The following is a 15,747-nucleotide window of genomic DNA, read 5'->3' on the forward strand; positions in this document are numbered from 1 at the left end:
GGACACTGAAGCGGGTGCTAGCAGAGGCCCCATGAGGGGCCCAGTGGCTTCCAGGCCGGAAGGCAGGCTGTGGGCTGGAGCATGGAGCCCAGAGCCCCGGGGGCAGGTGTGATATGAGGCTGGGGGAGTGGTGGGTGGGACCACACAGGAACTCCAGGCTCAGGCTCAGGCATTGTTTTTTATCTTGAGAGCAGGAAGAGGAAGAGTGGCAGGATTTGATTTGAAGGTTTAAAAAAACTCACTCTGGCTGCACAGTGGAGAGCAGTTGGGGGAACTGGAGAAGAAAAAGGTGTGGCCAAAACAAAGGGTGTGTTTATGGCTTTGGTCCAGGGGAGAGGTGTCTTGGGCAGGTAGTGGCAGTGGGGGATGAGAAGTGGTGATTTGAGAGAAAAGTAGGGGGTAAAATCCCATCTGTGACTTACTACATTATAGCAAGGTCACCATTAGTGATATAGTTCATGTGTGTGTGTGTGTGTGTGTGTGTTTGCTCTTAAGTTAAAGACTATTTAAGCAAAATGTACTTGAGATGGATTATATCAAATAGTGAAAGTTGCATATATCAGGAGCCCAAGACTGGTAGTTTTAAAAAATATGTTTCGTAATCTAGTATTAAAATAATGCAATATGCTAGAATAAAAACGTTAATATTTTTTAAATCCCAGTTCTGCATGGAGTGAAAAAGGACATGCACAGTTAACTTCTGGCCCAGCCACTGTGGACTTGGGTGTCAGTACTCCAGGGCTGTGTTTTATTCTGCCATGGGTGCTGTTTAACGTTAGCAACCTGGGAAGGGAAGAGGTATAGGCAGAGGGAAGGCTTAGTTTGGGAACTCCAGCTTCACAAGTTGAGATGCATGTTGCCCCATCCTCTTCACTGTAAGACTATATTTGCCCTTAGGCAAAGCCCTTAGGCAATAACAGGATGCGGAGTCATTTTCTCTGAGGTAGTGCAAGGAATTCACTGCTTCATCTCCCAGCTGAGGGAGCAAAATGTAGGCATCCTGGACAAGGCCCACCAAGGAGCAAGAGTGCCTGGAGTGATGGGGGACACGAAGAAGAATGAATCACAGCTTCTGCTCTCCCCGGGCCATACTCTCATCAGGGACACAGAGACAAATGAAATGCCTACAACTAAACACTATATACTGGAGGGCTTTAGGAGAAGTGAAGATGGAAGGAATTCAAAGGAAAGAGAAAGAAAGGTCTCATGAAGGAGATGGGGTATGACCTGGGCTTGAAGGATAGGACTAATTCCCATGGTAGAGAGTAGTGGGGAACACTAAATTAGGGACATTGTGTGAGCAAACACTGAGATGGAAAAGTACAACACGTATTCCAGAAGCGTGGGGTAGATCTCTGTGTCTGGAGGGAAGATCCCTGCAAGGCAGAGCTATCAGGGAGCTCCGGAGAGGTAGGTTAGTGCTAGATTAAGAAGGGTCTTGAATGACAGGTTAAGAGATGAAGAACCCAGTGAAGGCTATTGAATTCGGGAATGGAAAGATTAGGACTAAAGGTTGCTCCAAAAGACCAAGTATGGTCAAACTTGAACAAGCTTCCCAGAGAACAGTGTAAGACTTTCTTACGTGATTGAAATCTCTGGGGGTCAAAGATTCTGACACAGGGAGCTCAAGAGAAGGGAGTTTGGTTTATGTAGATACCATATCTGAAAAGACAAGAGTCAGGAAACCAATGGCCATATGGAATGCCATCTATTGACTTCTGGGAGGCATTGGAACTGCCATCTTCTGCTGAGATTTGGCCACCTTGATCTGACCCTGACTAAAAATGAATATAAAAATACTCAACAACCTGGCAGATTTTTTTGCTCTAGTTTACAAGAATTCTCTTAGCAGGTTTACTATGATGGGTGCTGTGAACACCTTCAGTTTCTGATCTCCTCCCCCAAGAGTTACTCCACAGGAGCTCCCTGGAATTGGAGGGGCATAGGGCTTGGGAGCTGAATTGTCTAAAGGCAGAAGACTATGGCTGGCTCATTGCTCAGACATCAGAGCAAAGAGAATTGGCTGGTTAGGAATGGACTGCGCTTGTAACATTGTGGAGTTACCATGGTTTCTTAGGTTTGTGCTTTGATATAAGTCTAGTCAAGCTATTTTCTTGAACAGGATGGCAATATGCTTTTTATTGTTTTTCCTTTACTTCTAGGGGAATTATAGCACCACTGTGAAGTGGAACCAAGTTCTGCATTGGAGCTGGGAATCTGAGCTCCCATTGGAATGTGCAACACACTTTGTAAGAATAAGGAGTGTGGTGGGTGATATCAAATTCCCTGAGCTGAGGTTCTGGAGCAACTGGAGTTCATGGGAGGAAGTGGATGGTAAGCAATGATGCAGTTGAAAGAGTAAAAGTTCTAATATTTAATATTAATTGAGAATCAGTAGTCAAATAGTGGAAGTTCCCTCTGAAGAACTCTGGGTAGAAGCAGAAATTATTTTCCTTTGACTCCTATTGGAACTAAAAAGCATGGGTTTGAAACTGGCCACCCAGTGAAGGACATCTCAGGTTTTACCTATAAACTTAGTCATTGAAATAATTATGCAGTTTTGACAAATTATGTATCCGTTTTCCAAAAGTGTGTGTTTATTGTAGAATGCTAGGTGAATGAAACAGAATATAAGTTGTACATATATTTTTAATAGAACAACACAATCTGTATATCTCTTGAACAGGAGTTAGAAAACATTTTTCAGTAAAGAATCTGATAGTAAATATTTTAGACTCTGCAGGCCGTATGATTTCTGTTGAGACTACTTAACTGTGCCATTGTAGTACAAAAGTAGCTACAGGCGATATGAAAAGGAATGAAGCATGGCTGTGTTCCAATAAAGTTTTATTTACAAAAACAAATGGCAGTCCATGGGCCATAGTTTGCCAATCCCTAATCTAGAGATAAGGTGGAAATATGGAAAAATGAAAGCAGCTCTTCATTAGAGTGATGAGTTATGGATAAATATTTTTTAAATAGCCTTTAATTTTGATAATTTAATTTTGTTGTAATTAAAATTTAGAATGGGTTTTGCAACAGTTTCTCAAGCTTAGTAAGCTAAGGACAAGCCTTAAAGCCATGATGAAGATAAGGGCATTTGTCTGTCTCAACTATTTACCCTACCAGATTGTCTGAAATTCCTGCCAATAGAAACATTCCTTCATTAAGCATTTATGCCGATTTATTAACTTAAACTGATCACACAATAACCCACGAGTAGCCTAATTATTTTAATAATAACAGAATTACAGCTACAGAGCACTTACTATATATTCATTCCAGTCACTGTTTTAAGCACTTACACATATTAATTAATTTACTCCTCACATCAACCCTATGAAATATGCATTATTCTCATCCCCATTTCACAGATGAAGAAACTGAGGCCCAGAGAGCTTTAAAGAATCCATGCAAAATCATCAAGCCACTAAGTGAGCTGGAACTCCAACCAGAAAATCTTGCTCCAGAGCCATGCTTTTAACCATTGCATCCTACTGTTGAAAGACAAACACACAGAGAAAATAGAGATTAAAAAGATAAAGGGGGAGGGAATCAATTATAAATAGCTTTGATAAAATAGATTTCTCAAAATACAACTTCAAAACTGACTCAAGAATAAATTAAAAATCTGAATAGTCCTAAACCACCAAAATTCGGGCTCTCAACTTTGGTTGCACATTAGAATCACCTGAGGAGTTTTTTTAAAAAGCCCATATCTGTGCTAAACCTCCTGGATGAGGTCCGCGACGGCAATTTTAGTGGCCGGGTGGGACGGCAGCCAGGCTGCAGTGGGCTGAGGGGCAAGGAGGAGGTGAAGAAACCTGAGCAGTAAGTATAGGCAGCTCCTTCCAGAAGGCAGTCCAGGGAGCAGAGGGTAGAGAGGGCGGCAGGAGGGAGGCATGGGTCAGATGGTAGATTTGCTCAAAAAAGGAGCACCTCTGTATTTTTGTGTGCCAATAGGCCACACAGACAGAGAGACTGAAGCAACGGGAGATTTGAGCGATTGGCATTTCTGAGAAGGTAGGAAGAGAAGTGACCTATAGTTCAATTTAGAGGTTATGAGGGACACTTGGCCTTTGAGCTGGGCAGACGTGACAGGTCGCAATCTGGATTTGCCACTTACTAGCCGAGACAACTTGGGCTCTCAATCCTACCTGTCCCGTGGTGGCAAGTGAGTAAGGATTACATGAGACAGTGTGCACAAACCGTGAACATAGGGCTGCCTACATGGCTAGGACTCAGTAGAGAGCAGCTACTGCTGCTAGAACAACCCCGACAATAGCAGTCATAGAATCTCCAGTAGTGGCGGTAGCTGTGGTAGGAACAGCGGCTGTGCTGATACTAGTGTAACTACGGGAACAACGGTGGAGAATGTTCTTTTCGTGCCCTGAAGTTGACAGGTTTGATGCAGAGAGTTAGACTTCTAGTTTCTGGGGAAAGTGGAAGAAACTAAAGCTATCTGCTGAGAGTGAGGCGGGAGGTGGCTGGTTTGAATTGTGAATGAGGCTTTCACCACGATGGCTTTGTTTTTATTTTTTCTGTCTTGCAGTACGGGATTCCCTTGGAAATGAGGCATTGTTAGTTTTCCCCAAAGACAAACTGGTGGAAGAAGGATCCAATGTCACATTTTGTTACATTTCTAGGAGCAATCAAAATAATGTATCTTGTTATGTGGAAGGTGAACAGATATATGGAGAAGAACTTGGTCCAAATGCATTTGCCTTCACCTTGAATAATATTCGTTTTGTTAGGATAAAAGGGACGAATATCTATTGTAAAATAGATCAGGAAGATATTTTAAAAGGCGTTGTGCTTTTTGTCTCAAGTAAGTATGCAAATTCCCTGTGCCCCACCCTCTCATTTCCTGTGGATTATACTTGAATCTCCTTTCCCAGAAGACAAGTAAACATTTCCACATATGACCTCAATTTTCATTTGTCTCCCAAGTCTTTTAGCAGAGACTCTGGAAAAGAAACCTTGAAGCAGTACTTCCAGGATTTCCTGTTGTCTTCTTGTCCTCATTGACAATTTTTTCCCCGGAAACCAACATTATTAAAGGAGAGAAAGTTCAGGTCATGACCTGGACCACTGGGAAAATACCCATCTTTGCCTTAGCCATGCTGGAATTATCTCGGGATCATGAGAGAGGAGATGGGCTGCAATCAGGCTGCAAAAAGGCAGCCAGGGTTTGACTCTTCTTCCCGTCACTGGGTGGTGTTACATGGACCAAGTTTCCTAGCTTCTCTGAGCCAGTTTGCTGTGAGAAGCAGTTGGGAAGATTAATGAGCTAACACTGGGGCAGTGCCTCTCCCTGGTAGGATAGCTGCAGGCATTAGGATTCAGCAAGCAGAGGCTGTTACTTTTCTTCACCGCGTGTGGAAAATGCCAGGCAGCAGTGTCAGTGGGGAGGGAAGGTTTCAATTTTTATGTAGCTCTGTGTCTGCACACCCAGTGGCCTCCTATGCTTTCTATGGAGACTCCCCTTTCTCTGTGCAGTTGGGCAATATCTGTGGCTTTTCCCTTCCTGCTTCCCTTGTCCAAGGAGCTTTCCAAGCTCCTGGACACTTGTTTCATCTGGGCCCTTTGGTATAGCTATAACTGGGGATTTAAAGGTGCTGTCTCATTCTTTGGAATTCCCAGTTCAAGGTGGCTGAGTTTAGCAAATTCACAAAGTCTGCCTGACTTTCTAGACCCCAAGGAGAGTTCCCTGGCTCATTGTAAGCGTCTAAAACGAAACACCACTCCACACCAACTCCATTCATTCTTTTATTTGTTCAGTCTGTTTGCCTTGAGCAATATTTGCTGAGTGCCTCCGAGCAGGCACTGGGGATACAACCTTCATTGAATAACACCCACCACCTATCCCCATGATACCTCAGAATATCACAAGGGAAGGACAAGGGAAGGAAGGACAAGGGAAGGAAGGAAGGAAAGAAGGACAAGGGAAGGAAGGACAAAAGGAAGAAAGGAAGGAAGGACAAGGGAAGGAAGGAAGGAAGGAAGGACAAGGTAAGACAAGAAGGGAGGGAGGGAGGGTCCCTGATGATGAGGTGGGATCTCTCCATTTTCTACCTGAAGTGTGACTTCTGGGGCTGCCCATGTGTACACTTCCAACTTGGTGACCCTTTCATTTGTTCAAAGGCACTCTAACCTCAGACCCCAAACAGAGCATTTCATTGACTTGTTTTAATTTCCTAGGGCTCCCCTAACAAATTACCATAAACTAGATAGTTTAAAACAACAAAAATCTATTTATTCTCTCACAGTTATGGAAGCTAAAAGTTCAAAATCAAGTTGTCGACAGGGCCGTGCTCCCTCCGAAGGACACAGGGAAGCACCCTTCCTTGACTCTGCAAGCCCTGGTGGCTCCCACAGTCCTTGGCTTATAGCCACAGCGTCCCTGCCTCTGCCTCTGTTGTCACGTGGCCTTCCCTGTGTGTCTCTCCATGTCTCAGTAACTGAATTGCCCTCTCCTTTCTCCTATAAAGACACCAGTCATTCGATTCAGGGCCCAGCCTGATCCAGTATGACCTCATCTTAAATTAGTCATACCTGCAAAGACCCACTGTCCAAGTAAGGTCACATCTGTAGCTACTGGGAGTTAGGACTTGAACATACCTCTTTTGGAGAACACAATTCAGTCTACTACACACGGCTTTAAATAAAAGGACTTAACCAGTTCTTTTCTTTTGTTTTTCTTTTTTTCTTTCTTTTTTTTTTTTTTTCCTTTGAACGGGCAGAAGTAATTGAGGAGCCCAAAGACTTTTCTTGTGAAACTCGGGACTTCAAGACTTTGAAATGTACCTGGGATCCTGGGAGTGACCATAACTCGTTTCAAGATTTTCCTGCAAACTACACTTTATTTGAATCGTAAGTTAGCGCTGGTTACATTATTGACAGATTTCAGCCTTCCTCGCTTAAGGTACTTCTGGCAGTGCAGTAAACATTACATTTAGATGCTGCCGATACTTAGATGCTGCACAGATATTTCAGAACCACCCTGACACCCAGTGTCGGGAGAAAATCCTTAAGTGGTCACAAGTGAACAATACTTTCTATCTGAATTTTGTTGAAGAAAAACGTAACAAAAATGATAAGAAAGAGGGTCAATGGTGAATCTTGATGTGATAATAGTTCCACCTGATGATCTGGGTCTACCCAGTTTCTGACTTTTTAAGAATATTCAAAGTAAATTAAACGGTATTCTTTCCATCCACTAGAGCAAGTCTGTAATTCATTGCTACACATTTAACTACATAAATCTAATTTCTTGAAAAAATATTTTCGTTATTGGTATTTGGTGGTGGTGGATCAGTGCTGTTGGGTGGAACACAGCTCGAAAAGCGCTGAGTGTGCCCCTACGTAAGGGGATACACCTGCTTTACCAAAAGGGTAAACCTTGGAATTGGTTTTTATTTTTTAAAGATTTTCCCAGAAAAAGGAATTTTGTAAACACAGAAACTGGTGTACTTGGAAAATAACTCAAGACTCACAAGAAATGTATAACTTCACACTCACAGTGGAAAACTCCTTGAGGAAGAGACGCGTCAATATTCTTTTTAATCTGAGTCATCGAGGTGAGAAAAGAATTGTCGCAGTCCTGTGTGGCCCCTAACATGTCTTTCTTTGACATAGTGTATGAGCAAGTAAATGTGCTACGGATTTTTGCCTAATCCACAGCTTGAGTGAAAGTTGTCAGTTAGGGTTTGTGGTGGATTACTTATAATCCTTATTCATGCCACATGGATGCACGCATGCCCGTTCCCTGTGATTTGTTTGTTTTAATCATGCAGTGAGCACCAGTGAGCTCATAACCCAACTTAAAAACTAGAACTCTGACAATTACTTATTTAAGCTCCCATCACACAATCCTCCTCCCACTCCTTCCACCAAGATAACAACCACATTAAACCGTGTGTGTGTGTGTGTGTGTGTGTGTGTGTGTGTGTTCTCATCTCTTATGTAATCCTAAAAAGAATGTGTTTTTATTTTGTTTGGTTTCGATATAGATATAGGATATTAAGCTGTGTGTAATAATATAGCAATTACTTTGTTAACATGGTGTTAAATTTCTGAGATATAGCCATAATATTTGGGTGTTGCTGTAGTCCATTTTTATTACTGTATATTATTTCATTGTGTAAATATACTTCATTTTATTCACTCTCCTTTGATGACTTTTCAGGTTGTATTGAGGTTATTATTGTGGACCTAATAACATGCTAATATGAGCATACTTCTGTATGTCTCCAGGATACATGTGCAAATGGTTTTCTTGGTTATACAGTATGTACACATAGAGTATGCAACTGTCAACTTACGAGATAATGCCCAAGTATTTTCCAAAGCAGGTGTACCGATTATACTCCCACCCTGTGGATTCAAATATACTCTCCAAGTAGCCATTGTCACACTTTTTCATTTTTGCCAATTGAATGAATGTGAAATGGTATTTCCTGATGGTATTGACCTGCACATCCCTGATCACTAGTGAGGTTGAATATCACTTCCTATGTTTTAACCACATCTGTTTATTATTTTATGAATTTTTTTCATGGTATTTGCCCATTTTTCTCTGGATGTTTATGCTTATCTTTTTTATTTTTAGGAGTTATTTATATATTCTTGATACTGATCCTTTGTTGTTGATTTCTGTTTTGTTAACATCTTTTCTCAGTTTGTAACTCTGTACTTTCTTTAATGTGACTATTGTTAAACAAAAGTTCTCAATTTTAATATAGTAAATTATACCAATCTGTTTTTTTAAAGAAATTCCTCCCTATCCCAAGATTGGAGAAATAGTCACCTATAATGTCCTACTAGGAATTTATAGTTTTTTTTTTTTTTTTTGGTTAGACAATTAAATCCTTAGTCCCTGTTCTAGTTTGCTAATGCTACCAGATTGCAAAACACCAGAAATGGATTGGCTTTTATAAAAGGGGGTTTATTTGGTTACACAGTTACAGTCTTAAGGCCATAAAGTGTTCAAGGTAAGTATCAACAATCAGGTACCTTCATTGGAGGATGGCCAATGGTGTCCGGAAAACCTCTGTTAGCTGAGAAGGCACATGGCTGGCGTCTGCTCCAGAGTTCTGGTTTCAAAATGGCTTTCTCCCAGAACGTTCCTCTCTAGGCTGCAGTTCCTCAAAAATGCCACTCTTAGTTGCTCTTGGGTTGTTTTTTGTCTCTTAGCTTCTCCAGAGCAAAAGTCTGCTTTCAACAGCCATCTTCAAACTGTCTCTCATCGGTAGCTCCTCTCTTCTTGGCTCCTGTGTATTCTTCAAAGTGTCCCTCTTGGCTGTAGCAAGCTGTTTCCTTCTGTCTGAGCTTATTTAGAGCCCCAGTAAACTAATCAAGACCCATGCTGAGTGGGCGGGGCCACACCTCTGTGGAAATTATCCAGTGAAAGATCTTGCCCACAGTTGAATGATCACATCTCCACAGAAACATCCAATCAGAAGTCTCCAACCCAATCAACACCAGTACGTTTCCTGCCCACACAAGACTTCATCAAAGATAATGGCGTTTTGAGGGACATAATACACCCAAACCAGCACAATCCCTCTAGAATTGGTTTTTATATATATTGAATCAGGTAGCGATACGACATGGAACTTCTCTTGTTAATAGCCATTTTTCCATTTCTACTTACTGAATAGCTTTCCTTTTTCTACTGATTTAACAAACGAATTCTTTCATTATTGCAAAAGTATAAGCCTATTTCTAGACTTATTCAGTTCTACTGGTCAGTTTGTCTATTCCTGTACCAGTATCACACAACCTTAATTAACTGTTTTGGATATATTTGATATCAGATAGGGTGAGTCAGGCTCCTCCCTGCTCTTCTTTGAAAGTCTCCTATTCTTGGTCCTCTACTCTTCTATATAAATCTTAGAATTACTTTATCAAATGCTGTGAAAACTCCTGTTGGGATTTTCATTGGATTTACATTTAATGTATAAATGCAATTTGGAGAAATTGACATCTTTATTTCACTAAGTCTTCTGTGGTATATCTTTATTTAGGTCTTTGTTAATTCTTTTCAAAAATTTTCTCATGTGTATTTCTTATATGTCTTTGTAATCTTTTTTTTTTTTTTCCTTCAGAAATCACTTGGGTTTTTTTTGCTTAGATGCCCAAAGGATTTTTTTTTTTCTTTTCCTTTGAAGTACAGTAATTTTATCAGTTTTTCCTTGGTGTTGGTTATTACAGGTTTGGTGTTCTCCAGAACACAATTTATTCTTTCTATATGTAGTTTCAAGTGTGTGTGTGTTTTTTTTTAATTTTAGAAAAGTAATTTTGAATTATAATTTTTATAATTTGTTCTGTTACCTTCCTTTGGTTTTCTTTAGGAACTCCTGTTATCATATATTGGAACTTCTTTGCTTCAAGATTTGTCACTTTCTCTTAAATTCTTTTTCTCTCTTCATTTATTAACTTGATTTATTTGACTGTGGTAACATATATAACCTAATATTTACCATTTTAAACATTTTAAGTGTACAATTCAGTGGCATTGATTTACAATATTGTGTTTCCATCACCACCATCCATTACCAAAACTTTTTCACCACCCAAAGCGGAAACTCTGTGCCCATTAAGCAATAACTGCCCATTTTCCCTCCCCCCAAACCCTGGTCACCTCTAATCTACTTTCTGCCTCTATGAATCTGCTTGTTCTAGATATTTCACATAGGTGGACTCATACAATATTTGTCCTTTTATGTCTAACTTATTTTACTTAGCATAATGTTTTCAAGCTTCGTGCATGTTGTAGCATGTATCAGAGCTTAATTACTTTTTATTGCTGAATACTATCCCATTGCATATATGTATACCACATTTTGTTTATCCATTCATCTGCTGATGGACACTTGGATTGTTTCCACCTTTTGGTTATTGTGAATAATACCACTGTGAACATCAGTGGATAAATATCTGTTTGAGTTCCTGCTTTCATTTCTTTTGGGTATATACCTGGAAGTGGAATTGCAAAGTCATATGGTAATTCTATGTTTAACTTTCTAAGGAGCCACCAAACAATTTTCCACAGCAGTTGCATCATTGTACATTCCCACCAGCAAAGCATGAGAGTTCTGGTTTCTCCACATCTTCATCAACCCTTTTTATTTTCTCATTTTAAAATAATAACCATGCTAATGGGTTGAAGGGATATCTCACTCTGGTTTGTTTTGCATTTCCATAATGGCTAACGGTATTGAGCATATTTTATGTGCTTATTAGCCATTTGTGTATCTTCTTAGGTGAAATATTTCTTCATTTATATTTGATTTTTAAAATTTGTCTCCCTTTTACCATCTATTCTCTTAAGAACTGTCTGTTGTGCTTATTTGCTCTTGTGCATCTTCCAGTTAGGTCTTTTTTGAAATGATTTTTTAGTTTATATTTATTTCTTTCCTGAGGTCTATCATATCATTTATGAGATTTTCTAAATCTGATTTATATTTTCTTTAATGTCTTATATCACTTTCTTAAAGTCTTTTAGTCTACTTTGAAATAGTAAATTCTTATTAATAATCTTACTGACTTACACTTTACCTGTAGTTTGTCTTTTTCATTTCTCATATTATTTATATGTGCTTTTGCTCTCATTACTTAATCAATCTTGCTATTTAAGTATGTTGTTAAATTTTTTTCAGAAAACCCCGTAACTTTTTACTTTAAAAAATATTCTTTTTATTGTATCTTTATTTTTGTGCTCATTGAATTGCCCACTCATTGTCTGTTTTCTCCTACTTTCTTGGATTTATTCTGTTGTTCATTTTATTTCCTTAAGTTGGATGCTTTCTCACAAATATAAATATTTAAAACTATAAATTTTCCTTGAGGAGAATGCATCCAATAAGTTTTGGCATAATGAAGCCTTCATTATAATTGACTATGAAAAATTTCACTTCTAATTGCTGAATTATTTAACAATGTGTTCGAAATTTTTCAAAGAGATGAGTTTTTTGGCCTTTCTTTTATTAAGTTCTAACAAAATTGCACTGCTTTCAGAGATGTCTATATGATATATATTTATTGAAATTGTTGAGGTTTATTTCATGGTCTTGTACCTTGCTATCAAAATGTGGTCTTCAGATTGGAAGTATCAGCACCACTGTGCTTTTTAAAAGTGCAGAATCTCAGGTTCCACCTCAGACCTACTGAATTTGAATCTGCATTTTAACAAGTCCCCCAGGTAATTTTTATGCACATCCATGTTTGAGAATAATTGACGTAGTATATGATGAATTATTGTAAATGCACTACAGGTTAAGTTTGTTGATTGTGTTGTTCAGATATTCTCTATGCTTCTTGATTTTGCTGATTGATCTATCAATAATTGAGAAGGGTGTTGAAAGCACCCACTCTATTGGGAGAATTATTCGTTTCTCCCTGTAGTAATATACATTTTTGTTTTATACATTTTGAGGGTATTTTATTGGGTTCCTAGTTTGGAATTGCTGTATACCTTCTTTATGCTCATACTTTGATTTCCAATATCTCTTTTATAATGTGTCTTTTGCTTATTTCAATTCTTGGCCTGTCTGCTGCTGCACTGCAATCTGTACATCACTATGGCCTGTTATGGTGCTGCTGCTCATATGTTTCCATATGTTTCATTATTTTGGCTTGTGAATTTGAATTCCTCTGCAAGTGTCTACTCTGCTGTGAGACAGTGAAGACAGTGAAAGGCTACAGGCCAGACCTCAGCGTTGCCAGCTCTAAGTCTACAGCATAGCATGCCCCGTGGGGGTGAGCTGAGGATGGAGAGCTTCAGGCCCCCAAAAAACATAATTGAACATTCCTCACTGTGCCAAACAATCCCTCAAGTCAGAACTTTGCCCTCAGCCTAGTCCCTCCCACCCCTCAAGAAGCAGCATTAGGTGGTTAGACTATAATCCACCAGACCTGGGAGTCTGGGGAAAAGGGGTAGAAAAGAGACCCCCTAACCCACGCTAGTCGATTCCATCTGTTTTCCTCTGCTCCTTGCTCGTGCAGGGCTTCTGTTCTGCCTGCTCCAGCAGTCTGACTTTTCACACTCGTGTGTGTTTGTGGGAGGTGGCAGTGTTCAGAATTTCCTATTTTTCTCTGAATTTGGTTCTTCCTTCATTGATCATGGGGGGTGGAGCCATCATTATGTCCGTGTTCTGCAACTCTCTAGTAGTGCTCCTTTTCTTAATCTCATCTTTATCTTCTGTCCAACTGTTACAAGTTGGCATTTGTATTAGGCCTCCAAACAGAGCCTACATTATGTATCATACCTGCTTTCAACTATAACAGAATCATCATAGAACAATTCTGTTATGCTTCCTTCCTTTGCATAGAGAATTTAACCCAAATAAGACTGTCTTTTTAGATGGGTAGACCACTCTCCTGGCTTTATTCTTACCTCCCTAGCTACTGCTTCTTTGTTTCCTTTACAGGCTTATCTTCTTCTGTTAAGACACCAATATTTGTAGTTCTTCAAGCTTTGGCCCTAGACTTCCTTTCCTATTCACTTGGTAGTTTTTCTCTAGGCAATCTCATCCATGCTCATGACTTCACTAACTTCCTGTATACAGAAGACAAGTTGTCTTTTCTCAGCTGTAGATATATCTACCTCCTTGACATCTCCTCTTGGAATATCTCAAACACACCCTACACCCAACTTTTTCAAAACTGAACTCGTGATACTGTCCTCTTCTCAAACTTGGTCCTCTTCTAGTGTTTCTATCTCCACAAATGGCAGGACCTGCAGTCCACCTTTATGCAAGTCAATTCCTTAGAAATCATCCTTGGTACCTTTCTTTCACTATTCACATTCACTCAGTCAACAATTATCTATCTTTTTTCTCCTAAATGCTTTTTTGAACCCACTCACTTCTTTCCATCTCCACAATTACTCTCCTAGCCCACTCCACTGCCCTCCTTATTTTGACTATAGATACAGCTTCTCCCAGGATCTACCAGGATCTTAATATTCTCTCCGTCTCAGCAAAGGTGATCATTCCCAAACCAAATAAGATCATGTCATCCCCATGTTTCAAAATCAATAAGCATTCCCCTTAAGATACAGACAACACTGCTTATTGTGCTCCATATGGCTCTGCACAGGATGGCCATTACTTGTTTCTTTGCCCCTTATTCTTTGGCCTTAAGTCCTTGGGTCTCTGACTCTCCTGCATGATTGCTGCAAATCTTTTTTTAATGCAGAATCTTTATATATGTTGTTCACTTTTCTTAGAATGCTCTTCCTTCCCTATTTACATTCCTAATTCCTATACATCTTTTAGATATCAGCTTAATCATCACTTCAGTCAGTCAACTATTTACCCAGAGCCTCCAATGTAGCCGGCAGCGGGGATCCAGCAGTGAACTAGATTAACTGCCCCTAATGAACTTATATGATAATGTGTGTGTTTAGGAGGGAGAGAGTGGGGAATGGAGACATACATTAAAGATATAAACAAGTCCATAGAACTAACTACTGATTAGTACTAGGAAGATAGAATATAAAATTCAAGTAATGGGGTGGAAAATGCCTGGGATGTTGCTTCAATTCAGATGGTTGAGAAAAACCTTTCTGAGGGGGTTGAGTCCTGAAGGATGAGAAGAAGGCAGTAAACATCTAGGTAAAGAGCATATGAAGCAAAAATAATAGAATGTGAAAAGGTCATGGAATGGGAACAAACTCTGGGGTTTTTGAGAACACAGAAAGAAGATCCTGTGTCTTTCTGTGAGAAAAAAGAGATTATCCAATTTGATAATTTCTGTTCTAATTGGTGTGTTTAGACCATTTATATTTAATGTAATTTTTGTTATGGCTGGATTTAGGCCTACCATTTTATTATTTATTTGCTGTTTGTTTCCTCTGTCTTTTGGTCCTCAGTTCCCTTATCCAGGGGATTATTTGAATAAGTTTTAGTATTCCATTTCAATTTATCTATTGGCTTTTTGGCTACATCTCTTTGTATTCATTTTTAGTGGTTTCTGTGGGGATTGTAATATACATTACTAATTTTTCACAGTTTTCTTATAGTTACTATTTTACCACTTCAGATAAAATGTAGAAGTGTTAAAACTACATTGATTCCTTTACCCTCCCCTATTGAAGAGGGTGATTGCTTGTTGGAACATTTTTATAGTAGCTCTTTCAAAATTTTTGTCAGGTGATTCCAACATCTGTGTCATGTTATTATTGACATTTGTCAATTGTCTTTTCTCATATGAGTTGAGATTTTCCTGCTTCTTCAAATGCTGGATAATTTTGGATTTTATCCTGGACACTTCAAATACCATGTTACGAGCTCTGGGTATTTAGATCCTATGGAAAATATTGATAGTTTTGCTTTAGTAGGCAGCCAACGTGGTTAGGTTCAGGCTGCAAGTTTCATCCCCAATTTGGGGGCTGTGGTTCCATTGTCAGTTCAGTTTTCAAAGCCTTTGCAGTGCTTTTCAGATCTGTCGCACACTTGTGCCATCCAGTGGCCTGCCTGGGACCTGGTCAGTGGTCTGTTAGCTATTTTCTCAAAGTCTTTGGTACACTGCTTATGGTCACATCCATGCATGCTGAACTTGGGAGTAAGCACAAGATTTCATAAACAACTTTTTGGAGTCACTTTCCTAAGCCCCTTCCTTTCCATAGTCTCCCTCTCTAGTAGTTTTTGGTTTTCTGGAGCTCTCCTTTTTGATTGCCTGTCCAAAAACCTGGAACTTTAGTTACCCCACTCTAGCACTCATTTCCACAAGTGTGCCTTT

At 39.5% G+C, this 15,747-nt stretch overlaps 1 protein-coding gene across 10 annotated transcripts in view; it reads left to right on the forward strand.

Moving 5' to 3' along the window:
• OSMR (oncostatin M receptor) overlaps positions 1-15,747 on the forward strand; it is an 82,426-nt gene that overhangs the window by 20,016 nt on the left and 46,663 nt on the right. For 9 of the 10 annotated variants that reach the window (XR_005210902.1, XM_037798821.1, XM_037798818.1 and 6 more), the window contains exons 4-7: positions 2,163-2,334; positions 4,553-4,828; positions 6,744-6,873; positions 7,429-7,580. Coding sequence is in view for 9 of the 10 variants with exons in the window: in XM_037798821.1 (XP_037654749.1) it covers positions 2,163-2,334; positions 4,553-4,828; positions 6,744-6,873; positions 7,429-7,580 (730 nt within the window). In the remaining variant the exon portion in view is untranslated. Of the gene's footprint in view, positions 1-2,162; positions 2,335-4,552; positions 4,829-4,881; positions 6,013-6,743; positions 6,874-7,428; positions 7,581-15,747 lie in introns of those variants that run through there. The other variant, XM_037798820.1, reaches the window with a different exon arrangement.

Source organism: Choloepus didactylus, chromosome 11, assembly GCF_015220235.1.
Source record: "Choloepus didactylus isolate mChoDid1 chromosome 11, mChoDid1.pri, whole genome shotgun sequence".
NCBI lineage: Eukaryota > Metazoa > Chordata > Mammalia > Pilosa > Megalonychidae > Choloepus > Choloepus didactylus.